The sequence below is a fragment of the Hippoglossus stenolepis genome, chromosome 11 (assembly GCF_022539355.2).
Source record: "Hippoglossus stenolepis isolate QCI-W04-F060 chromosome 11, HSTE1.2, whole genome shotgun sequence".
Lineage (NCBI taxonomy): Eukaryota > Metazoa > Chordata > Actinopteri > Pleuronectiformes > Pleuronectidae > Hippoglossus > Hippoglossus stenolepis.
In genome coordinates, this window is record NC_061493.1 from 24,342,656 (window position 1) to 24,369,259 (window position 26,604).

Sequence of the window (26,604 nt, forward strand, 5' to 3'; positions counted from 1 at the left end):
GAGAGAAAGGGAGAGGAGAGAGAGAGAGAGAGGAGAGAGAGAGAGAGAGAGAGAGGAGAGAGAGAGAGGAGAGAGAGAGAGATAGAGGAGGAGAGAGAGAGAGAGAGAGAGAGAGGGGGAGAGAGAGAGAGAGAAGAGAGAGAGAGAGAGGGGAGAGAGAGAGGGGAGAGGAGAGGGCAGGGGAGAGAGAGAGAGAGGAGAGAGAGAAGAGAAGGAGAGAGAGAGAGAGAGAGAGAGGGAGAGAGAGAGAGAGAGAGGAGAGAGAGAGAGAAGGGGGAGAGGAGAGAGAGAGAGAGAGAGAGGAGAGAGAGAGAGAAGAGAGAGAGAGAGAGAGAGGAGAGAGAGAGAGAAGGGGGAGAGGAGAGAGAGAGAGAGAGAGATAGAGGGGAGAGAGAGAGAGAGAGAGAGGAGAGAGAGAGAGGAGAGAGGAGAGAGAGAGAGAGGAGAGAGAGAGAGAGGGAGAGAGAGAGAGAGAGAGGAGAGAGAGAGAGAGAGAAGGGAGAGGAGAGAGAGAGAGAGAGGGAGAGAGAGAGAGAGAGAGAGAGAGAGAGGGGGAGAGAGAGAGAGAGGGAGAGAGAGAGAGTACAGACACACAGACAATAAATAATCGTCTATATCAGGATTTAAAGGGATAGTTCACCCAGAAACGGGGGGTCAGGGGTCAACAGAGTTAGAGCAGAATCCATCACAGTGGAAGTCACCGAATCTTCAAACGTAATAAAACAGGCGTCCGTCCTGCTGCTGTGGTGTCCAGTGTCTCCGAGCCGACGTTCAAACTCTAAACTGTCAGAAACTGCTCAGTGTTCTTTACCAGATCGATGCTCCGTGCAGCCTCTGGGCGAGAGCGCGTGTGAAGCGTGCGAACGTGAACGTGGCTTCGAGGAGCATCACAGGGGACATGAGGCTGAAAACCTGTTCTGAGGTCAATGGTCAGATCATCGGTTTCCGTGGAAACGTCATCAGCGTGGACTTGGTTTGTTGGACGTTTCATCGAGGTGACGAGGTCGAAGGAGCAGCAGCACTTTGACTGATGCTTTATCGAGAGTTTAAAACCTGGTATCAGAATTCAACCCCCCCCGTGTTGACTGGATTCATATTTACACAGCTCTGATTGGCTCCTGGCTCCATTTTGAGCTCTGCTGGCTCCCGACCAACACGGAGCAGCGGCCTGATGATTAGTTCGTTTGTCGTCCCTCCATCACGCTCAGGTTTCAGGTTGTTCCTGCAGCAGCAGTCGTAGCGTGGCGGCGGCGGCGGCGAGGCCCCTGCGGTGCTGTTGGACATGGCTGGTTCCACGCCGGCGGAGCTAACAGCTCTCCCGGGCTCTATCACCACCTGCCAGACGGCCGAGTGGAGCGAGCCCGTTCTAAATCACACACAACCTCGCTGATTGGCTTCTTCTTGGACGAGTTTAAAGACGTCTCGGGAGGCGTGGAGGGAGAGGCCGCAGCACAAAACAAAGAACCCCCCCCCCCGGTTTATTTCATGTCTGACACGAGCCAAAGATCAGAGGAGCACACGGGTCAGTTTGAAATCCCACACTGAGCCAGAGGTTCAACGGCAGAGACGCTCCGGAGAGAGGCCCAAGGTTCAAATCACACAAAGAAAATGACAAATAAAACTCAAGATTTGTTTCAGTAAACATTTGTGGGTGTGTTCTCGGCTTCTAGGAACCAAACGGATTCTTCTGTTCGCATCAGGAAATTCATCGGTCAGATGGTCGGAGCCCGGTGAGCCCGGGGAATTCTGGTCCTGGTCTTTGTTTCAACAACTGAAGTTAATTTAAAAAGTCTTTTCTATCGTCTGAGGACGAATAGATTCAACTTCCTCTGGCTTCACTACCATGTGGACATATTTTAATACCAGGTGTTCATGTGATCATATGTCGATATTCAGTCTTGGTTTGGTTTGTTCTTTTTGTCTTCTCTCTTTCGCTGAATTCTCTGTTCTTCCGTTTGATAGTTTTGAAAATAGAAGTTTAATAATAATAACACAGCGACTCGCTCGGCCGTGGGTCAGAGACACGAGGGGACAGAATAACAGACGTTTTGTGCGATGCTCTTTTTCTCTGATTTGCTGACAAGGTTTTGTCTTAATTTGTCTTTAAGCTTCATCAGCTTTGTTTTCCTGGTTCAGGGGTTTAAACCGAAGCTCAACGATCGTCCGGCAGATTATTCCTCCACCATATGTCTCAATCCCACAACCCACAGCTCACCTGGCTGTGACCAGGCCCATTCCACACTGACCAACTTCTTTCACCAAACGTTCACCTAGTGGAGAGAAAAGCTCCAGATGTAAAATAAATACTGAAGGAATTTAGGTTTAAAGGGAGTTTCTGTTTCCCTTTCATTCTAAATGATCGACTTTTATCTTGAGAATTATTTCGATATCTTCAAAATATATTTTTACCAAATATTTTGTTAGATGTGCCATTTCTTTTTTTTCACATTGTTTTGGATTTTCAGCTTCTTATAGAATTATAACAGTGCAGATCATTTCTGTTTTTATTTAAGGTTTAAATCCTCTGTGTTTTATCTGTAGTCGTATTCTTACATCATATTTTCAAACCTGCGATGAAGCCAGAACCAATTCATCCACAAACAGCAGGGATGCAGTTCTGAGCAGCTGAAATCATTTGTGCACGTTACTCAGACTTGATTTTCTTGTTTTGTAGTTTTATGGTGACACACACACACACACACACACACACACACACACGGGCTTTGAATGTTCCTTGTTCTTCCTACATGGACACAAGGGCTCGTTGCTGGTGGGCTGCCTGCTGCTGTGATGGAGTGTAAATGGGAGGAGAGAGAAGGATGGAAAACCAGCAATACTAATTTGATTAAGTTCCATGATGGTTATCTCTAATTGGCTTACTGCATTCGCTGTGGATTGGCAGAAGCTGGGAGTCTGTCAGGAAACAGGAAGCACTGTGAGCCGTCTGAGCAGCTCAGACTCAGACGTTTGCCCTGTGAAGAATTCACCTGTGCATGTGAAATAAGACATAAAAGTAAAACGGCAGGAATCTTCCCTTGTGATCAGAAACCTGCAGCTGAGAGGAACACGGCTGTTTCCAGGGTTTTAGCACTGATCCTGGTCGTGGCGTGCAGACTCTAATTTCCTCCGCCATCTGTAGCACGAGCTCTGCAACAGGGGAGGGTCGACCCCCTGTGCTGCTGATAAGAGGAGGAGGAGGAGGAGGAAGGGTAATCCAAACCACCCTGCCGGGCGGGAGAGGGGTTTCTGGTTTAACCCTTCGTTAATCACCAAACATCCTTTCAACTGCTGGAAAGTCTGGAGGAGCTGTTTAATCTGAGAGTCGTCAGTGATCCGTCTCCTGGAGACCGGAGGACCCCTCATGAACGGATTATCATTTATTCTGTTAATAATTGAGTTAAGATTAAAATATCTATCGTTTTTAGATTAAAAACATCCCTCTGTAAAAATATATATATATATATATATATATATATATATATATATAAATACAGGCGCCGCCATCTTCTGGTGACGTCATTTAAAGTCAGTCTGTAAATGAAGATGATGACATGTCGCCACTAAAAAATACAAATGCTGCCATCTTGTGGTGATGATGTCATTTGTGCAAAAGTGGTGGTGGAGTGGACGACGCACTCGACCAATCGCGAGTCAGCGTCCTTTGTCAATCATGACGTCTCATGGCGGTGATGCACCTTGACGCTGGTTGCCATCTGCCAATAAACCAAACAGAAGAAGAACTGATTCAAACTCAACTGATCAGAAACACTTGAACAAACCTCAGTGAGATAAGAACGACCTGAAACGACAGAAACATCTTTGACAAACATTTATTTAACGTCTACTTTGATGTTTCAGTTTAGTCTGTATTCCATCTGCTAACAAGGAGGAGGTTTGTGACCTGTACTGCAGCCGGCCACCAGGGGGCCTTCACTTTGAGGAGCCGTCATGTCGTCCATCTTTGTTGAGACTGGGTGGATTCAAACTGACTGACAGTGACTTGTGTGACTTGTGCACAAGGTCGTTGTTATCAATCCTCAGTTTGTTCAGCTGGTCCGTGTGGGTGACCATGGCACCGTCAGGGTTGAGGGTTTGATTCCCTGTGTAGCTGTGGAGTCTGAGCCTGGGGTGCTGAGCTGCAGTGGAGGACCGTTACATTAAAGTCATCCTCCTGTGCAGCAGGGGCGGATTTTACATAATTAATGTCTGCAATAACATTTTCACAAGTGACCCTGTCCTCTACTGAGAGACACGATAAAAAGGTTATAAACGGAGAATGTTCATAAAGCTTCGCAGTCGTAAAGCACGTGGACGACACATGGTGAATCAGTTTTCATGTTGAGAGGATCTGGTTTTAGGATGAGACATCGGAGGAAATGTCCTGAGCGTCAGTCCAGTTTCAACCTAGACTCTGGGTCTGAAAAGTGAAGCCACTGCGAAGGCGCCTGAAACCTTTATTCTGTGTAATGACCAGTAGGGGGCGACTTCGCGGTATCGTCACACAACAGAAACAGTAAACATTCATAACATCAGTCACAAACACATCTCAGTGGCCCCCTGGTGGCAGACTGCAGTATAGGTCATAAACGCCACCACCTCCATTTTAGTAGATGGAATTATAGACCGTTCATAAAAATGGACGAAGACTCCAGAAAGTGAAGCCAGTTTCGAAGTGCCTGAAGCCTGTGTCGTGTGTAATGACCAGCAGAGGGCGACTCCATTGGTTGTTTCTATAGAAGTCTATGTGTGATTGACAGCTAGAACCTTTCAATGGGTGCAGGTGTCAGGTGTAGGTGGGCGTGAAGTGTCCTCAAAACTCTGTCAGGCTCCACCCCCACTTCTCCAAATATGGTTAATTCTGGTTTTAAAACCAAGATGGCGCTGGACACAAGGTCAAACCGAGGCTTCAGAGCAGCAGCTCACAAACCAAAGGGGGTTACAGTGGGTTGATAGTAAGATGGACCTTTATAGGGAGAATTATCATAATTTAGGCTCTAATGTTGTTAAATGGAGTCATCAGTCAAGAAGCTCTGGACTTAATTCTCATTCCATCAGTCGTGTCTGCGCTGGTTTCTTTCAGGCTTCGTCGGGGGCTGAAACTGGGTTAGTTACGTTGACTAATGTGGCAAATTAGCGGCGGCTGCAGCTGCAGGACGTTTGTGTTGGAGCACCTCTGCTCCACCTATAAACACAAGCTGTCCTGTTTGTATTCATTTAACTTGTAAATGAATCCATATAAATATGGAGCACATCAGTTACATGCATTTCCTGCAGTGGAGAAATGCTTCAGTGCCAAAATAAAGCGTCTCATTAAGCAGAGTCACGGCCTGATGGAGTAAATTCACTCAAACTAAAGCGTGAACGTCTGCCTCTTGTCAGCTGTCAGTCTGTGGAGCATCTCACTCCCTGATGGTTGATGAGAATCTGTTCGTCTCAGCCGACGTCAGATTAAACGATACGGACAGTTGCTGTGTCACCGCTCATCAGCCGCTCAGGGCTGATGAGCGGTGACACAGCAACTGGGTCAGCAACCGTGTCCCTGATGTCTGTGTTTGAAAAGCAAAACAGAGACCAGACGACTCTGAAGAGCAAAGCAACATCGGGTCTGTGTCTCGATTCAGGAGAACTCACAGATAACATTCTGATGATTTCACCTCACTCTTTGCCGCCATTACCTCTTTGAAAAAGACTTTGTCACAAAAGAGCAATGAATCATGGGATATGTTATTATCGATCAGAAAACAGGAGTTCAGCCTCAGACTGTTTTCTTCTATTTCTATCACGTCTTCACCGAGAAACTGAGATAAGATGCTGTCGCTGAGAAAAACAAGGAGATGATGCAGCAATGTTTGATTTAGATTCACAACTCGTCTGTTTCACACGTGAACAGTTTCATGTTCAAAACAGGGCGAGGCCTGCTGGCTGTGGTGGAGAGATAAGATGAGATAAGATGAGATAAGATGAGATAAGATGAGATAAGCTTTATTGAATCCACGCTGGGGAAATAAACCCATTGTAGCAGCAGATCGACAAGAGAACATGTGATATAAAAAGTACAGACACTATGTATAATATTTATCTTCCACTACAGCAGGAGTACTATTTGTAGAGAAAGAGATTGAAAAGTCAAAGACTCTTTGTGGCTGCAGCAGGATGAAGAGCCTGATCCAAACTTCTAACAGAGTTCCTCCTGGATGTTCCTCTCACAGATCTAATAAATACCAGAAGGTGGATTTGTTTTGAATCTACTTAAGAAAATCTCTGTCCGTCGTATATAAGCCATTTATTTTCACTGCCCCTCCTCCAAACTGCATCTCTGTCGCACACGAAGATTAGTTTGACTCTTTCTTCTTCTTGTCTGAGATCGTTTTCATTTCCACAAAAAAGACAAGTGAAGATTTGAGTCTGTTGTTTAAAGTCACAACAAACGTGACCAAAGATGTTTACGTTTTTTTAAAAGCAGAACTTTGAGTAAGAACCCATTGAGTCTGTGACTGAACCATTATGAATACACAAAGTACTTTATGATAAGTTGTACATTTACAGTATTTTCCCTCATCATCTACAACCAACCAAGCAGGGTGACTATTCTATACTGCAGCCAGCCACCAGGGGGCCATCAACATGTGGAGATGTAGTTTTGTTTGTAGTATTTGTTATATTTTTATTCAAGCATTTTTTTTAGCATTTGTAGTTTAATTTGAAGTATTTGTAGTTTTTTAGTCATCGTTTTCAAAGTATTTGTAGATAATTACTGTTTTATAATACTAGTATAGAGTTTTTTGTAATGGTAGTACTTATTTACTTAGTACTTACTTATTATCCATAGAATTTTACCCACGTATTTTTGTAGTATTTGTATTATTTCTATTATGTTTACTATTCATAGTGTTTTTATTATAGTATTTGTACTTTTGCAGTATCTGTAGTGTTTTTATGCCAGGATTTTTGTATTATTTTTCTTTTTCTTGTGTTTTAGGTATTTATATACATTTTGTACTCGCTGTCTGGTTTTATTGTGGTGTTTATTTTTATGTTACTGTAGTATTTGTAGTTTTTTACTGTTTCCAGTTGTAGACGTGGAAACTGAGCTGGAAACAACCAACACGACACACACACACACACACACGCACACAAACACGCACGCACACGCGCGCACACACACGCACACACACATCCATATACTTGGGGAGGGTCGCCCCCTTGTGGAAGTTTAAACTAACACTCTCCAGTTTCGAGGAAAGTTGTGTTACTGTGTTTAAACTCTGCTGTAAATCATTTATTTGTTGCTATTGTAGTATTTTAATTGTATTTTGAAATGAAATATTTGTAAAATGTATGTAATGTTAGTATTTGTAGTACCTTGTTGTATTTGTGGTATATTTTGTAGTATTTGTCGTATTTCTTTTCTTTTTTTTGTATTTTTATTCTAACATTTTCGAATTGAATGCGAATCATTTTACTGTATTATTTTTGTAAACCTGTTGTGTTTTCATTGGTGTATTTTTGTAATGGTTGTGTTGATGTGTCTGTGAACACGTCACTGCACCTGCTCTTCTCGGTGTCGCTCAGTTCACAGTGAAGCTGCATTTCATTTCGTCCGAAAACAGAAACGCACTCACCCAGCGGTCGTGACTGATCCGAAGCCAACATTGTTCTTGTGGGCGAGAGCAGCTTCCAGCTCCTTTGAACATGAGAGCGTCGGATGAAGGGATTTCCCAGGAGGCCTCGACCTCCACGCCCGGGCCGTGTACGCACGGCTTGACCTGGGAGCATGTGAGGCAGCGTTTGAGACATGTTCTCACACCACACGTGGATTCAGGGGATCAGTGATGTTCTGTATTGTTCTTGGTGTGTCTTGTGTGCAGAGTCGAACCAACTCTGAATGTTTGCTAAGAATCGGTTGTGTGTTTGTCTCTGAGCCGCAGAGCTCCACTGTGTCCACAATCTATCATAACACAACAGTGACTCACTCCGACTCACACCCTGTGACATGTTCCATCATCGTGAACACTCTGCATCATACTGCCACAAATACTCTGCACCAAATGTGGATTAATCCGCTGCTGAAAATAGTCCCAACCAAATGCTTTATATATGTTTGATAGAAACTATTGCTAACCAAGGTCTGCTCCTCGTCTGCAGGTGGAACTGAGCTGAAACGTCTCCACAGTCCGTTTCCCCCACGAGACCCAGATCTGAGTGTTTAATGACCTCCGTCTGACCTGTATCTGAATTCAACGCAACCTCTACGTCACTCGAGATCGACGTTCCTCATAGCTAGCGAAGGGGCGGGAGTCACACGGTGAAAACAAACATGGAGGACAGCAGTGACGGAGGGACAGGGAGGTTTCAGACCTCACAAGGATTCGGGGTGACACGTCTGCACAAGCAAAACCTGAGGGGTCAAACCCATAAGGTTCACATCTGTGGCCTCCGTGTTTATCACTGACTTCTTCTGTAGTTTACGTCTGTACCCATCAGGGCGATGACCCCTTCACTCTGGACTCTGGACACAACTGGATTTAGAAACGATCTGAGTCTCTTCTGGCCTCCTGCACAGAAGATCGCAGACACTAAACTAGCCTGAGAGTTTTGAACTAATCCTGTTCCCCTGACACCAGCTCCACCATCACATGGCACCAGAGCCCAGTCACATGTTCTGACTGCCATCCTCCATCAAGGCCTCCTGTGATGCATTCAAGTGCAGCCTGTGCGGCACAGCCACACCGTGATCACAAAGGTGAATGAGGCACTGACGTAGCCACGATGTGCTCGTGAGATTTACATTAGCAACTTCAAACTTCAGGTGTCATTTTCTGTTCGGACCCGGCCGAGAAACCCCCGCTTTCATCAAATACAGGCCTGCCGGGAAACAGCATGGCGCTGTGAACCTGATCCAAACCCAAACGACATTTGGGTTTGGATCAGGTTCACAGCCGCCATGCTGTTTCCCTGCATCGCTCTGACGAAGAACCGAAAACAACTGACTGATGACTCAATCGTTCCCCCTGTAAAGGTCCGTCTTAGTATCAACCGTCACTGTGACGTCATCTGTTGGTTTGTGAGCAGCTGTTCTGACCCCTCAGTTTGCTAGCTGTCAATCACACTGTGGTATCCACTCCCCAACACATCTGGTGCTTTATGGTCTGTTTGACTCTCAATGTTTACTGACGTTATAAAGTGAGAAGTAGAGTCATTTTATCATAGCCTACTCTGGAAACTACCAGTGGAGTCGCCCCCTGCTGGTCACTACATAGAAGGCACGTTTGAGAAGTTAATTAACATGTAACCTCTCCTCTCTCTCAGTCTCTCTCTCTCTCTCTCTCTCTCTCGTCTTCAGTCTCTCTCTCTCTCTCAGTCTCAGTCTCTGTCTCTCTGTCTCTCTCTCTCTCTCTCTCTCTCTCTCAGTCTCTCTCTGTCTCTCTCTCTCTCATCTCTCTCTCTCTCTCTCAGTCTCTCTCTCTCCCTCTCTCTCTCTCCTCCCTCTTCTCTCTCTCTCTCTCTCCTCTCCCCTCTCTCTCTCTCTCTCTCTCTCTCCCCTCTCTCTCTCTCTCTCTCTCTCTCTTCTCCTCTCTCTCTCTCTCTCTCTCTGTCTCTCTCTCTCTCAGTCTCTCTCTCTCTCGTCTCTCTCTCTCTCTCCTCTCTCTCTCTCTCAGTCTCTCTCTCCTCTCATCTCTCTCTCTCTCTCTCTCCCTCCCTCTCTCTCTGTCTCTCTCTCTCTCTCTCTCTCTCTCTCTTCTCTCTTCTCTCTCTCTCTCTCTCTCTCTCTCTCTCGTCTCAGTCTCTGTCTCTCAGTCTCAGTCTCTCTCTCTCAGTCTCAGTCTCTGTCTCTCTCTCAGTCTCTCTCTCTCTCTCTCAGTCTCAGTCTCTCTCTCTCTCTCTCTCTCTCTCAGTCTCAGTCTCTCTCTCTCTCTCTCTCTCTCAGTCTCAGTCTCAGTCTCTCTCTCTGTCTCTCAGTCTCTGTCTCTCTCTCTCAGTCTCTCTCTCTCTCTCAGTCTCAGTCTCTCTCTCAGTCTCTCTCTCTCTCTCAGTCTCAGTCTCTCTCTCTCTCTCTCTCTCTCCTCTCCCTCTCTCTCTCTCTCTCTCCTCCCTTCTCTCTCTCTCTCTCTCTGTCTCTCTCATCTCTCTTCTCTCTCTCTCTCTCTCTCTCTCTCTCTCTCAGTCTCAGTCTCTCTCTCTCTCGTCTCTCAGTATCTCTCTCTCAGTCTCAGCTGTTGATCAGATTTCCCACAGCCCCTGAACGCCTCCCCAGAGCCTCCACCGGAGCGTGGTTACCGGACATGAGAGCAGCTCGGCCCCGTTAGGACCTCACACGTGCCCCGGAGAGGACGGAACGCAGCAGCCCGGTTCACAGTGAGTGGCCCCGGACTTGTAACGGTCTGTTCTCCGGTGTGTTTCGGGCCCGGGCGGGGAGGAGGTGGGTCCGCTCCGCACGGCTCAGTTTCCGGGTTGGCCGACTTTGTGCACACGGCACCGGGCTGGTGCGGAGCGCACAGCCCCAACGTGGTTCTGTTTACCCCGGTGTGTGTGTGCGTGTTCCGGGGCAGAGGCGCTGGTACCGCGGGGTCTTATGGTTTGATTTCACCGTCGCTCGTCACTCGAGCCTCGCCGCAGCAGGAGGCCCGGGCCCGGGCCTCGGCCGCCCGGCAGATGCCCTCTGTCCGCTCACTCCGGGGAATTTCAACACACAACCGCGGTTAGCAAGATGCTAACAGAGCTAATCCGCCTTTATAACGCGTGCTAGCGTTAGTGTCGGTGAATATACTGTCCCCGCTAACTAGCTCTGATGGTAAACAGACGTTAACTAGTCCTTTTACCCATTTAACCTAAAACAACTGAGGGGATTCTACTGATCTGTTAATGAATGAGACCTGATGTCTGACCATCTGTATCCGGGATTCAACCCCAGTCCGGCCACTGTCGCAATGGAACCTAACCCCAAAACTACACAAGTCTAAATGATGAAAATCCACTTTATTATTGTTAATATGTTTCTGATGCTTATTCAAACACCAGCTCCACTTCCTTTATACACTGCAGGTGAAGAGCACCGTGTTAGTTGGTTATTGTCCCCCAGGGTGGAAATAACCAGTAATAATAATAGTAATAATATCCAGTAAAATAAGCAGGACCCGTTGTTATCATAATAAAATGAGGAGAAAAACTCGTGAACCTATACATTTAGCAAATCTTCACATAGAAACTGGAGCAAATGTTTGACACCTTTGCTGTTGAAAAGGAGACTGAACCAACAACAGGCTGATTGAGAACTGATCATTTCTTGTTTTCTTCCCTCGTTAGGTGGCGTCATCACCCGTCGGTAACAATCCTGGTTTTGACGGCACAGACGATGGCTGAGGAGAAGAGACGAGCCGCTCTGGCCGTGATGTTACTCCTCGCCGTGAGCTTGTCCGGCGGTGACTTTTCGGCCGGGTCAGACTGCAGCCAGTCCCCCACAGAGATGAACGCCCGGATGGGTGTGGTGTCGGCAGTGCTGGACACGCAGAGGGCAGAGCAGAGCCAGAGGCGACACCTGGAGGCTTTGTTCAGCAGGTGAGCAGCTGACTCTACTGGTTGGTCACGTGAACAGGTTTAACTGGATCCTGTAAGTTATTTAAAAGTGAAGATGAATTGAAACTCATTTTGTCACATTCTGCAGATGATCGTTTTTGGACGTTAATCGTGATGTTTTATTAAACTTGACAGATACGGAGAAAATGGCACCATCTCTCTGGACGGGTTGAAACGCCTCTTACAGAGCGTGGGGCTGGATCGCGTCAGGACCGTTATGGTGCAGCATCACGAGCAGCTAGGATACGGTCACCACCACCACCACCATCACCACCCCCATCACGATCACCACGAAAGCCATAACCACCATCACCACCCTGGCGACAACAACTCGCATCACCAGAAGCACGTCCACGCCGAGCCCTCGCAGCCCGGGAAGTTCCCTAAGAACGTCGAAAATCCAGACGGCACGCTGAGGAAGAAAATGGAGAACACGGAGAGCCGTCACAACCTGTACGACAAGAAGAGCACGGTGGCAGCGGCAGCTCAGGAGGTCGGCACCACGGCGGTGTACAGTGCTCAGCTGGTGCTGAAACAAGGCAGCGGCCTGGAACAGCCCAGTCCAGCAACCACCGGAGCTGCCGCCAGGCAGGGAACTGACAACCACACACAAGCAGCTGCACTCAGCGACCACGACCCCGAGTATGATCAAGATCACGTCCATATAAACCGCAGCTCGGAGAGTGTTGAGGTACAACGTCAACTTTATGTTCCTGGTTGAGATTTGTGTGATGATCAGTATCTGATCCTCATGTGTGAATCACGTGTTTATTGGCTCCATTAGGATTCAGTGTTGGTTTGATGTGAAGCAGCAGAAACAAACCCTCCCTGGACGAATAGAGATTCGTGAAGACCGAACACTTTGTCAGTCTGAACACAAACCAGATGCTGGATTTAGTCTTTGGAAATGATGGCGGTGCTGATGGAGTTTCTGTGTTTTGTCTGCAGTGCCTGAACGTGTCCAGCATCCTCTCCTCACATGGGATGTCTCAGGGGGGGGGTGTGACCCTCGGAGACTTCAGCTACCTCTGCCCCGCCCTCCTCAACCAGATTGACTATGGAGCGTGCATTGTGCACGGAGAGGACACCAAACATGGAGAGAAAGGTTTGATTTACTTCTTTTACTAAGTGTGTTTTCAATCTGACAACAGTGCCGTCGTCCATCTGAACGCGGCTGTGCCCTCTGAAGCTGAAATGATCTATTAATTAATCAATGAGTCATTTATCAGAAACATTTTTATGGCTCCGCACCGTTGACAGCAAATCGCCATCGGTGTTATATTTTCATGTTTTCACGATATCTCATGAACGCCTCGAGGGAGTTGGTTGCTACACAACACAAGATCTCCGCAGCAGAGTTAACAAATAAAGTTGTTTTAATTTGAACGGAGGAATTTCTGGTTATGATGTGGTAACATCTGTAATGATGACGACCTGTGTATGTACCGGTAACACCTGACTGGACCAAACCAACTGTACAGCAACAATAAAGAAGCTGCTTATTTCTCTCTAGACCATAAACATCATAAACATGCTCACGGTCACCATGGCGACCACAACCACTCAGACCATGACCACGGCGAGCGCACCGCTGGAGAAAGCAGCAAGAACATCACAACAGGTAAATTACGAAATCTGTGATTAGACTTTTTATTTACTTTAGTTTAGGTCAAAGTTTATTCTTGATTTTCTAAATAGTATTGGTCAGACTAACACAGGCGTGTGACTTGTGCGCTGCAGCGTGGGTCGGTGGGTTAGTCTCCATCACCATCATCAGCCTGCTCTCCCTCCTCGGCGTCGTCCTCATCCCGCTCATGAACAGAGATTTCTTCAAGTTCCTCCTCAGCTTCCTGGTGGCGCTGGCTGTCGGCACGCTGAGCGGTGACGCCTTCCTTCATCTCATCCCCCACGTGAGTCTGTGCAGGGCCGCGGTGCTCGCCGACTTCCTGTAGCATGTGTTGCTCGTGTTGTCAGCGAGCGGCACCGTCTCAGTTTGACGAACTGTTCAGCGTCTGTTTGTGCTCCAGCTGCTTTTCCCTCGTGTTTCTGCTGCTTACCTCGTCGCTTCATGTGCTTCAGTCTCAGGGAGGCCACCATCACCACCATGACGACTCTGGGATGAACGTGGAGGGACCTGACCACCACGTCGAAAACCTGGACGCGGTGTGGAAGGGCCTGACGGCTCTGGGTGGAGTCTACTTCATGTTTCTGATCGAGCACTTCCTGACGCTGGGAAAAATGTACAAGGACAAGAAACAGAAGGTCAGAGACTCCCCCGCCGTCATAGTGTCAGCCAATCAGCCAATACGAGTCTTCTCCAGTATGATCAGCTTTTATGTTTACAGAATAAATGATGCAGTAACTATATATCATTATTTATAGTTATTCATTATAAAGTTAATGAGTAGACTGTAAAATATCAAACCTCAGCTCCATTTCTTTGTCATTAGAGTTTGAAAACGACACACGAGAGAACATTGACTTTCTTTATTACAAATTATTTTTATGTTTGTTTAAATAATCACGACAACACTGAACAGAATGATTTGTCAAATGACTTTGACAAGTTTTGTATCTTTCTACCAAACTGTTATTATTAGATATTAAATATTATCAGGACACAAACTGCTGCTACAAAGTAAACCATCTAAAACCTAAAGAGAAAACTGATGAAAGAATCAGACAGAAACATTTTAGATTCTGTTTTCAGACTATACGACGATATCACATAAAACTATTCATTACCTCGCTACCCACTATAACTTAAGTTATCTATCGGTATATATTTTATATCTAAAACAAGATGTGAGCAGGTGATTGACCCTCTCAGAGATTCACATTCACCTTAAACAACCTCTGAGCTCATGTTCCTCATGTTCCTCTGGTTCCTCTGGTTCCTCTGGTTCCACTGGTTCCTCTGGTTCCTCTGGTTCCTCTGGTTCCTCTGGTTCCTCTGAACTCTGAAGCGTGAGGGTTCGTGGTGAAGTGTCGTAAACGTTCTGTCGTCCAACAGGTCCAGAAGAAGTGGGATCAGAACGACAAAGCCGACCCGGAGAAGCAGCTCGCGCTGGGGGAGACCGACTTAAAGCCCCCGGAGGGTGAGGACCTTCGTCTGTGTTTGGTGCTGCAGACGGAATTCAAGGGGCCGATGCTGATCTCTACTGATCTCCTCCTTCCCTGGGATTTTAGTGAAAATGTTACAGGAAGTAGAAAACATATCCTGGATCTGCACCAAAAGTTAAAGTGACATTGCATTAAACGTTTTTTTAGATGTAAACTAAATTATAGTAAGAAATAGTACAACATCTGCATTTATGGTTGAACATGGCTCATAACGCCACCTAGTGTTTCAAACTGTCTTGGACCTTGCAGGACCATTTTTTTTGTTGCTTACGTGCACGGACACACACACACACACATATTTCAGAGGTCAAAGGTCACAGTGACCTCACGAGTCTGAAAGATAAATGTATGTAAACTGAAGCTGCTGTGATTGGTTGAGGTGAACAACCACAGGACGGTGATTCTACTTTACAGCCTCACTGAGGTTTTGCAGTCGTGCATCTTCACCTGTGTCTGATTTCATCGTCAACTGACAAAGTAGATAAATGTCAGTTTGGTGACGGTTGGTGATTTATTATAATCTACTCTCCAGATGTGGAGACTAATGGTGCCGGTACGTTTGGCGACCACTCGAGCAGCCTGCACGGCGGCAGCGTGGCGGAGGAAGAGCAGGTGATGTTGGCGCCGCAGGTGTCCGTGGTCTCGCCGCAGGATTACGGCCGAGAGTCGGGCGCCACCTCCTACACGGACGAGGACTGCGAGAACAAATGCCACTCCCACTTCCATGACACTGTGGGCCAGGCCGACAGCAAGCACCACCACCACCACGACTACCACCACATCCTGCATCACCATCACTCGCAGAACCACCACCCACACAGCCACTCCCACTCATACTCAGAGCAGCACTTCCAGCAGGCCGGCGTGGCCTCGCTCGCCTGGATGGTCATCATGGGAGACGGACTGCACAACTTCAGCGACGGCCTGGCTATCGGTGAGTAAGTGTTTCCGTCATGGCTGGACCGTTCTCAGAAAGGGCGAGAAAAGCTGTGTCCCAAGTCAGGAGCTGCATTGCCAGAGGCCCTCCTCTTTCTGTGTGCACCTTCAAGTTGAGTTGATTAAGCGTCGGGCGCCTCGTCCTCTTTGAAAAATGTGAACTGTGTTTGTTTCGTTGTGCAGGGGCTGCGTTCACCGAGGGTCTGTCCAGCGGCCTCAGTACGTCTGTGGCTGTTTTCTGTCACGAGCTACCTCACGAGTTAGGTAAGACCTCCGACCTCTATTGCTATGGCAACAGTTTGTATTTATTTATATGAGACGGTGTGTTGTAGAACAAGCTCAGTGAAAAGTTTAATCTAATATTTCCCTCTGTCAAAAGGATGTTTGGAGTTTTAGTAGACAAGATGTAATTTCTCCCAGGTGACTTTGCGGTGCTCCTGAAGGCTGGCATGACGGTGCGTCAGGCCATTCTTTACAACGTGCTGTCAGCCATGATGGGCTACCTGGGCCTGGTGACCGGCATCCTGATCGGACATTACGCAGAAAACGTATCCATGTGGATATTCGCTCTGACGGCGGGACTCTTCCTGTACGTGGCTCTGGTGGACATGGTGAGTCACCGCCTGCACCTGAACACACCGCAGACGCCCCCGCCAATCATAAGCCGGCTGCCAGAATCATCAACGTACAGTGGAAACAACTCGTCAGCATCTGTCATCGTAACACAAAGACATTTTTGGACAGAAAAAAATCCTTGAAATTAGTTTAATATTAACCAGCGTGACTCCTGCTCCTTTATCAGCACACACTCACACATAGCTGTGACCACATCATTTGTTTATACTACATGTTCTATCTGTAACATCTACATTCAGTCGAGCCATTAAACCTGAGGCACACTTGAGTTTAAGAACAGAAATCTTTTTATTTATTTATGTATTTTCCTGTTTACGTGGCGTGAACAGTAGCTCGTCTCGGGGTCGTTATCGTCCAGTCAGCAGCGTCTGTTCTGTCGCCTCAACAGGTCTTGACCTAATGTCTGACTGAGGTCTGAGAACAGCAGCAGCCGTCAGGACCAGATGTCCTCTTCTCACACACACACACACACACACACGCACACACACACACACACACGCACACGATGAGTTTATGAAGGAGTGGAGGCGAGTTGTCGGACTCAGCTGCCGCCTGGAAAACACAGGAGAGCTTCAGTTGTCCGAGGCTGACCTCCTGTGGCCATGATCCTACACTGCTTGTAAAACACAGACCTGGTTAAATCCAACCCCGACGAGGAGGCCGTGACGCTCATCCTGTCAGACAGCTGCGTTTAGTTTCCTACAGATTCTTCTTTCTATTGGCGCTGCTGCAGACATCGTTCTCCAGGCTCTGTCCTCCGAGCGCTGACGTCTGTTTCACCAGAGCAACAAGCGACTCCTCAGAAATCAAGGGACAAGTCATTTTCTCAGTCTTCTCTAGAAACAACCAGGGGAGTCGCCCTCTGCATTGGCTTCACTTGTCAGAGCTGGAGTCTCTGTCCCGTTTTGATCAAGTCTATAGTGGAAACACAGTTATTATTATTATTATTAATATTAATATTATCATCGTTGTTTTCTTTGTCCTCTCAGGTGCCTGAGATGTTGCATAATGACGCCGGCGACCACGGCTTCAGCCACTGCGGCTTCTTCCTGCTCCAGAACGCCGGCATCCTGCTGGGCTTCGGCATTATGCTGCTAATTGCTGTTTTTGAGCACAAAATCCAGCTGGACCTGGGATACTGAAGGGGAGGAGCTCAGTCCTAAGCTCCGCCTGCATTCCACTGTGTCTCCGTCACAAGTGTCGTGTTTTCATTTGTTCTAGATGGAGCGAGCGCAGTCGGCTTGATTTAGGTCACATTTTCACTTGGTGTCGACAGAAGCGCCAATTCAAACTCAGAAGGACGTGTGTCTCTCTGTCTCTGTCTCTCTGTCTCTCTCTCTCTCTCTCTCTCTGTCTGTCTGTCTGTCTGTCTGTCTGTCTGTCTGTCTGTCTGTCTGTCTGTCTGTCTGTCTGTCTGTCTGTCTCTCTCTCTCTCTCTCTCTCTCTCTCTCTCTCTCTCTCTCTCTCTGTCTCCTCCTCCCTCCGTCTGTTCTGTCTCTCTCTGTCTCTCTGTCTCTCTGTCTCTCTCTCTCTCTCTGTCTCTCTGTCTCTCTCTCTCTCTCTCTGTCTCTCTCTCTCTCTCTCTGTCTCCTCCTCTCTCTCTCTGTCTCCTCCCTCTCTCTGTCTCTGTCTCCTCCCTCTCTCTCTCTCTCTCTCTCTCTCTCTCTCTCCCTCTCAATGTCTCTGTCTCTGTCTCTCTGTCTCTGTCTCTCCTGAGGTTCAGGAGAATAGTTGTTGAAATAACTGAGATAGTTTTTTTTGTCCGTGTCAAAACCAGGAGGCAGCTTCTCGTCCTCATGCTCTTACAATCACAAGGCTCATTTCATCACTTGTTAATTATTAGCACTTTCGTTGGATTTACGACATCCAGCATGTTACCGTGACATTTTTCACCCGCTGCGTCTGATTTTGCCTTTTTTTTATTGTTGGAAGTTTCTGTGCTGCTGAGTCAAACCAGATCATTATTCCTGTCGATGCCTGAAGTGCTCAAATCTTTACAGTCGCCTCTAAATGCGACATTAGTGCGACGGAGGTTGCGATGCGTGACTTGAAGTTTCTCACTTCTATCAAATGTTAGAAACTGAAACGGGAAATGTTCAAAAAAGAATTGTGAGCTGTTATTGTTACAGATTTATTTTGGTGATAGCTCCCCCTTCTGTTTGTTGTGAGAGTAGCAGCTCCTCATGTCAGTGCAGACGTCTGGGACCCGTGACGTGCAGAGAACACCTGGTGAAACCTTTCAAATGTCCCGTCGCTGTCTTCACGTGATCGTTTTGTTCAGTGGAAGTTATCAGGTGTGAAAACACAGCGTCAGCGACGGTCTGCGAGCTACAACCAGAGCAACGCAACAGAGACACCATCCAGGTCCTGTAAGGGTCACACATACGACAATGTGGCAGCGAGGCCTTGTGTGGGTTTTAAACTTAGTCGCTTCGTGTGTGTGTGACCGGGCCCTGATACTGTTTGTGATAATGGAGGCAACAGACCGCTCCTCTGTCAGTCACTGTATCAAACCCGCCCTCAAAAGCGTGGTTGTTATGGTCTGTACTGGCAGACGGGATTGGTTGCTGTTTGGTCTGGTTTCCATGGTTTCCAGGATAATGTTAGCACCCGGTCACACGCAGGTCAAAGTTCACCACGCGAAGCCTGGCTGCAAATTGCTTTACCACAGGAAGCAAATGTTTTGTTCGCCTCCTCGCTCGCACCAGAGGAAACCGAAGTAAACGGGACTCGAACCTTTGCCACAGAAACATCTCTAATGTTTGACCGGGTCGTTACTGGTTTGGTACAAACCTGCTGACGTCCTGAGAACCTGAGGCCACCGTGTTCTTCTGTCGTTGAGTCTGAACGAAGCACATCAGCAGCTTCAGGTCGACTCGACGGAGAAAAATCCTGTTACACGTTTTACATGGAACAGTTCAAGTTATTTTTGTACGTTAAAACTGAATCAGATCCGTCCATTAAATGAAGCAGAGTTCGATCTGAAGAAGGAAAACACAGCAAATCATTGGGGAAACTCAGCAGGTTGTGTGTATTTTAAATTACATGTTTTATTTTCTTGTTACAGTTGATGTGGCAGCTCGACTCGAATGGTTTCCAGTTAAATCAGTGAATCTCTGTTACCATATTTCTCCGGTTTGTGGAAGCTGAAACACGGATCTCAGTTTGAAAGGTTCCATCTTATTTCTTAGTTTTTTTTATTAAAGACGTTGATTCACACTTTGTGAAAAGAATCATTTTTTTCTGTACCTTTTAAAAAAAGAAGTTCAACAATATGTTGAGTTCAGCCCTGAACCTCACTGTGTATATTACATGTGTTATATGTGTGGAGTCACAGCGTCGGTGGGGAAAAACTCAAACTGTGGGATTATGTGTAAAGAGGGAATTATTCTCTCTGTTTATGTGTGGAACAAAATGTAAAGAGTTAATGACGGGATCTGCAGCAGGTGGATAAGATGATCTCACGGTTCAATCGTACAGCTCTGCAGTGAATACTCAGCATTCAGGATATTTGTTCTTTTTCATTGAAGCTGTTTGACAGAATTCACTTCAATCATCAGGCTGAAAACTAGTTAATGCAACAAGAGGAAGTTGAGTTGCTGTCCTGGGACGTCTCACCTGCATCAGTGTTCTCACACAGGTTCACTGTTTGTAATCAAGTCAAACAACCAAGAAACGTCAGAATCATCCAAAACATCTGGAGTCAAGTTAAAGGTCCGAGACTTGTTCCACATCTGCAGCAGCAAGAATCAGAAGTTTTTATCTGAGCGATTTGTACTTTTCTCCCCAGATGTTCCCTTATTGAATTATAGTATATTTTCTATGAGACCATGTGAAACCACCTCTGGTCATTTGTTAGAGGAAGTTCGACTTTCTGCACCGTTTACTCCAAACTTGTTAAAATACCTTTACTGTGTTTTTAAAGTGACGCCGGTTGCTATGGCAGCTTCACTGTTTTCACTGCTCGGATGTAGAAACAGAACCGTGTGAGTTTCACGTGAAACCAGTTAAAGGCTTAGTTTTGTTCTTTGTTCAGTAAAATTTCTTGCAAAGAAAATATATGTAAATCTTTCATTCAAATCAAAAACGCGTTCAAAGACCAAACTTGAGTTTTTCTGCAGAGCTGCTGTCAGTGTTTCTGTTATTTTGTCCACCTGTTGAATCAGTGAACGTCAGGCAGCTTTCATGTTGACTCTCTGTGACATTCCTCAATTCTAATAAACGGCACCATCCCAGAACACCTGCCTGGAACTGCTTTTCTGCTTTTGCACATGAAAGGTGACATCATCATGACTGATTCAAAGCCTCAGTTACAAACTGGAATTTATGGGACATTTTTCTTATTTCAAGCTTTTTCTGAGCAGACGGTGCAGTTTAACTATTTAAATGCAAAAGAGTATTTGGAGAATAAATTAAAATCACTGCTTGTTATTTGTTCATTAGTCACAGTTAACGTCCTCTGAGTCCTCAGATCTTTTACCAATATAAGAATCTTAAAATAAGACATCACAACAAAAACCTTAACTTTAAACCTTTATTTTGTTGAATACGCTTTAATCAGAAGTACAAACTGAGAATCACTTGGTTGAATAACATTTGATGAAAAAAGAAAGGATCTGATAAAGTGAAGATTTTCCGTCGTCCTCTCGGTCGATGGGTTCCGTACGAATTACATCACATTTGTTTTAACCACCACTAAACTAAATACAGTGTCAGTGACAAAATTATTCACTTTGCACCAAACATCAAAACTTATGGCAATAAATCACAAAAGTCCCACAAACGGATCATAAGCAGTTTACTTCATGTTAATATCATATGTTTTCATCACGTGTGTCTATCTTCTCTCTGTTGGACGAATTTAGATCAAATTAATATTCATGATACTTAAAGAGTGACTCAAAGTTTGATGGTGAGATTTTTAATCATAAGCAATAGTTTGGAGACACAGTTTGCGTGTTACCCTGACGTGTAGCATGCGATGTAGCATGTTCACACCAGCTGTAGCTTGTTTCCATGCAATTCATTGTGTTATGATAGCAATATATATGCTAATAGACTAATGTTGATATTATCAGTAGCATGTGACATTTACCTTTTTAACTATGAGCATGTTAAACCGCTAGCTTAATAATTAGCTGTACTTCCTACGTTATTTGTCCTTATCACTGAGGCACCCCCTGACACGGCGACGCAGACTTAGAACCCAAAGAAATTTCCCACTTTGCTCAACCATCCTTTCTTTTCTTTGGTCTTCTGCTTTTCTTCAGACAACTGCTCGTCCGTTTTGTTAAGTTCCTCTCGTTTGGCTACCTTGGAGATGATTGTTGCTCTGTCCTTCAAAGTCTCCAAAGACTTGATTCGAGCCTGGTACCCCTCCTTAGCCTCGGACCTTTCTCCTTCAATCAGCACGTCAATGTAGTCGGGGGTGGTCAGAGGGTTCGGCCTCAGGGCGATCTCTTGCAGACGAGTTATGCAGTGAGCTGACTGATCCATGAGAGACACCATCTTGTCCTGAAGGTGACAAATCTCTTCCTCTTGCTTCTCAATCAGTTCCTGAACACTCAACTTTTCCTGCGTAGCTTTCTCATACTTGTCCTTTATGTCTTGAAGGGTCTGCTTCTGTTTCACGTTAACGTACTCCCAACTGTATGTCTGATTGGAATGTATGCTCCAAATGCATTTTCCAGGGCAGACGGTGCACATCCCTGCCTTATCCATAGATGAACAGCCTCTTTTTTTATCATCATCTGCGATTGCACAGGGTTGGTGGCATGTTATTGAACATTTCTGGCAGTTGGTGAGGAACTCTCCACTCTTTGTGAGCGGTTTCTTGACGGCCTGAATGACATCCATCTCTATCTCAAAGTTTTCATTTGAAGTCATGACTGATTCATGTTGTTTTATCATTTCTTTGGTTGATTTAATTTGCTGAAGCTTTGCTAGTCCAGCTTTTACTTGCGGCTGAAGACCTTCAACGGCTGTTTCAAGCTGTTTTCGCTCTTTTAGAACCTCTCGGGTCATTTGCAAGCTTTTGGTTGTCATTTTACCCAAAGCAGTGAAGAACCTTTCCATACTTTTGGAACCCATGTTCCAAAACATTTCATCAAAGTTGTGATCATCATCTGAATCCTCATCACAGGCCCTGTCACTGCTGCATCTGTTGTCTGCAAATAGTGCCGAGTTGTTGAACTTGAAGTGAACTGGAAGTCCGAAGTCATTTTTGGGACATGGCACTCCAGAGGCGTTGATTGCCTCAAGGACTGGTGGCTGCTGACCATCTGCAAAAGTCACCAGCATCTCAATGTTCTCTGCCACATCTTTGCCAAAAAGTGATAGCACAGAGTCAAAGACATATCGCTGTGTTGCTGTTAGTCGCGCAAGAGAAGCCTGAGTAACAAAACACACTGCGTCAATCTCACTGACTCCATCGACTGAGATGAAAAGCTTCCGGATTTGTTCTGTGATCTCCTTGTCTCTTCCGACTCCTCTCGTATCCCCAAACCCTGGAGTGTCCACGACAGTCAGGGAGAAGGGGATTTTAAACCCCTCTTGGTGGTTCAGTTTGTACACAGTGACTTCAGAAGTCTGGCTCTCAGCTTGTGATCTAGACTGATCCTCCGATATTAATTTAAATCTGAAACTGTCCCTCCACTCCACACCTACAATGTAGTTGATGATCCCATTGATGAGTGTGGACTTTCCTGAGCCGGTCGCTCCGAGGAGCATGATAGTACGATTCTGCCTCATGCTTTCTTTACCTAAGTTATACCTTCTGCATCCATCTATATCAATATCTTCTTCATTCAGTGACAGTTTGTAAACTGAGGAGGATTCACAATCTTTACTCTTGCTGGTGTGTTTCAGGTAATCTGCAAGACGAGCAAATTGACGTTTTGTTGTGCAGACATTCACAGAGATGCTTCCCTTGCTTCTGCCAGCTCCACCACAGTCACATCTGACCCTGACAACATACTCTGTCTCTGACAGAAGCTCTGAAAGGATCACCTTTTCAGCTCCTGACATTGTTTGGTTCCACTGGAGATCTTCTCCTTTCACCACATTGTCTGCTTGGGCGTACTCCACGATGTAGCTCAGAACGTGGACATCTTGTCCAAGCTCAGCAGGTCTCTGCCAGCTAACGGTTATCTCACTTGAGTTTGGTTCAACTCGAGGTTTTCCAGGAGGGCTGCAGGGCAGAGTTCTAATGGTTCCACTGAGCTCGTTGACTGGTCCAACACCTACTGAGGTGACAGCTCTGCATCTGAACACGTACTCTGTGTTAGGACTCAGGTCGCTCGCTGTGACGTCTCCATCCTTTGACGCCGTCTTTTGTTGCCATCCATCCTCTCCATGGACACAGTACTCAACAGAGTAGGAGGTGATGTTCTCGGCTCCAAATCTGGGTGGAGAGATCTTCAGTGTCACACTGTTGTGGTTTATGTCACTTGCTTCCACAGTTTCAGGCTTTGAAGGTGGTTCAAAGTTCTCACTGAGAGAAGAGCCGTCTTTATAAAGGTAGATGCTTGAACCTTTTTGTTTCTCATTTGTCAAACCCACTATGAGGAACTTTATGTTCATGTTCTCCTTGTTGGCCTCTGCAAAATCACTGAAAAGCTTTGCTTTTTTCCTCATTTCATCAGGAACTTTGTTTGAAAGGTACCACTGCTCCTTCTCTACATCGTAGGTATGTGGATCTTGAGGGTCGTCAGGTGTTGTGGTTCCCTTTAAGTATTTTGATAAAGCTGAGAGGTACGACTCAGCATCTCCCAGTGAGGTGAAAACAAAACACATGACCTGCTCTGCACTGAGAATTTCCTCATGTAGACCATTCTGCGATGAGATGGTCTTTGTGTTTTTCATCATCTTGGTGAAAGACTTTAAAATGCAGATTTCTCTCTCTTTACAGTCCATCCACTCAGTCAGGTTTTTGCTGTTGAACGGAGATGAATGTCTCTTCATCAGTATCTCTGTAAGCACAGCCTCCTCTTCGCCTCCTGCTCGTATAGATGGAAGTTTCACTGATAAACTTCGTTGGAATTCTAGTTTGAACACAGAGCACATTTCTTTAAAACTTTTAAGTTTTTTGCCAATCTGAGGAAACTGCTGTGCTGTTGTTGTTCTCATTGCATCGTTGCATCTCATTTCCAGCTCACTGAAGTCCTCCAGGACTTTCTGTGCTTCCTGAACTAATCCTATACTTATCTGACGAACAAGTTGAGCAGCAGAAGAATCTAAGATTGTCAATGGCAACAGCCAGACTTTCACTGGAACTCCTTTTTCCCCATCGGATCCCAGTAGTTTTGGCAGGCTTTGATAGACCTGTACGGCATCCTGAAAGGACACAGGATTCTTTTCAAGAGAAAAGTCTCCGTGGAACTTGCAAGAAAACTTCTCCACATTTGCCTTATCTTTGTCTTCCATGTTCAGGGAACCTTCCCCCTCTATAGTGATGCATGGGATCTTCTGGATCATCACTTTCAAGTTGCCTTGAACGTCCTGATGATCTTCTCTTTCTGACATCTCACGATCAAACACAAAGAAGGCTTGTGCTCCATAAAGAATAGCTGTGACTACATGTGTTGCTATTCCTTTCTCAAAAACATACGGATGTTTCACGTTGCCTCTTCCGAGATGGTTCATGGACAGTTCCTGGAACTTAGTGGTAGTTTCATACTTCAGTGTTACTCTGGCCTGATTTCTGGATGTCTTATGATCATTCAGGTATTTGGCCGATCCCTCCACCTCAACCAGTCCACTTAAGAAACTTGCTTTCAGAGAAGCTTCAACATTTAGTGCTGAAGATTTATCCTCAATTGATTCAGATGCGACTACCTCAAAATGGCTGTTAGGTTTTGGTCTTTCTCTCGTATCTTTTCCAAGGTCATCGGGGTTCCACAGAGTCAGTCCTGCCAACAAAGAGGACGTGTGGTTAAACTACCTTTTATACAGAGAAAGACTCAAAGCAACAAGACTCATCATCTTTGTATTTGGAAGCAGGAATAATTTACAATTAACAAAAGTATTTCTTCGAATAATAACTAATAACTAATAATTGCTTTCCGTGGCCAAAGCTATGCCACACCTTGGCAGTTGTAGTTCACTCCTTTTAAGTTTTGACTTCATCAAAGAAACAAGGATTACAGGAGAGTTAATATGTTAATCCTCCAGTGCCATTTACCAAACGCTGATAATGTCGATCATTTACATGACGTGCTAACTCTGGAAACCCTTGAGAATAGAGACTAACTGATATGTTGGTTGATTTAAGCTAATGGCTAATGTTCCTATAAGAAACAAGAAATTAAAGTGACAGAAAGTCAAAGATATGGTGTTTGAGCTGCTTTATTACTGGTGTTGCTATGGTGTAGTTTTACCACCAGTGGGCAGTGTAACAACATAATTAGAGTTCACTGACTCAGTAAATTATTGTTGACACTTTAGCACTGGCAGCTGGTATAAAACGTATAACATCTAGCTGTGGCTAAATTAGTTAGCCACGTAGTTAGCTATTACCAATGCTTAGGGATATTATCTCAGTAGTTTGTCTCAAAACTTCGACCATCACACCTGAAAACAGCTTATAAATAACTTTTAACATTGGAGAGATAACGGACAGGTAGAAAAACCCTTCAGATTAACGTGCACAGTGAGACAAGCGCATCCCGAGCGGCACAACGGGAAAGAAGGAGCGGGACACGCATGATAACCGACCTCTTCACTTATGATCACATGTTACTTAAAGTAGCCAATGACAACATTGGACTGGGCCTGTAGCATAGCAGCTAATGCTAGCTTGAATGGGTTAAGATTCCCTAACTACGGACGGGGATGCACCTGCAAGTTCAGGCCGATCACACAATACACAACCCCACTAATACTGTCGCAGTATTCCACTAATCAGCAGGGGGCAGTAACACGTCAAAGTATTCTGCAATGCACCAAAAGAGCCGGATAGAAGAAGTCCGCACACGAGCAAACATGGATGAAATGCTGGAATCAAATACATTTTCTATAAACGTAACATATTTCACCAAAGTGTGTTTTATGAGGGAAAACATACTTGATGAGTAACGATGAAAACTGAATCTCAATAGTATGAAGGAGTATTGGGACAAAGTTGAAAGAAAAAAATCAGCAGTTTCATCGTAATATTTCAAGAAAAGAATTTGTAAGTTTATGAGAATAAAATCACAATATTAGTGTTTGTGTCATGAACATCAGTCGATCAGTTTGTCTCCTGTGTTGAAACGAGGAATGTGCAGCATCTCGTTAAACTTTGAGTTTCACAAATAACTAAATACTTAAAGTTTAGCTTCATTCGCTCCACACGAT

The 26,604-nt window shown here is 45.6% G+C and overlaps 2 protein-coding genes across 4 annotated transcripts in view; one reads left to right on the top strand and one right to left on the bottom strand.

The window, feature by feature from the left end:
• The first annotated feature begins 10,201 nt into the window (after positions 1 to 10,201).
• Positions 10,202 to 17,683, top strand: slc39a6 (solute carrier family 39 member 6). Of its 3 annotated transcripts, none has more exons than XM_035170037.2 (12): positions 10,202 to 10,356; positions 11,305 to 11,556; positions 11,710 to 12,265; positions 12,523 to 12,679; positions 13,088 to 13,195; positions 13,315 to 13,484; positions 13,654 to 13,836; positions 14,588 to 14,672; positions 15,230 to 15,631; positions 15,817 to 15,897; positions 16,054 to 16,244; positions 17,259 to 17,683. In XM_035170037.2, the coding sequence occupies exons 2-12, from the start codon at positions 11,354 to 11,356 to the stop codon at positions 17,409 to 17,411; spliced, it is 2,289 nt and encodes a 762-aa protein (XP_035025928.1). In that variant the 5' UTR covers positions 10,202 to 10,356; positions 11,305 to 11,353; the 3' UTR covers positions 17,412 to 17,683. The 3 variants fall into 3 exon arrangements, with proteins under 3 accessions (XP_035025928.1, XP_035025931.1, XP_035025929.1); XM_035170038.2 differs by lacking the exon at positions 10,202 to 10,356 and adding an exon at positions 10,495 to 10,699; XM_035170040.2 differs by lacking the exon at positions 17,259 to 17,683 and having other exon boundaries at positions 16,013 to 16,124.
• Positions 17,684 to 20,789: 3,106 nt separating this feature from the next.
• Positions 20,790 to 26,604, bottom strand: part of LOC118117629 — a 9,191-nt gene continuing 3,376 nt past the window's right edge. The window contains exon 3 of the mRNA XM_035170007.2: positions 20,790 to 25,178. Coding sequence (XP_035025898.2) covers positions 21,469 to 25,178 — 3,710 coding nt within the window. The 3' untranslated portion in view covers positions 20,790 to 21,468. The remainder of the gene's footprint in view (positions 25,179 to 26,604) is intronic.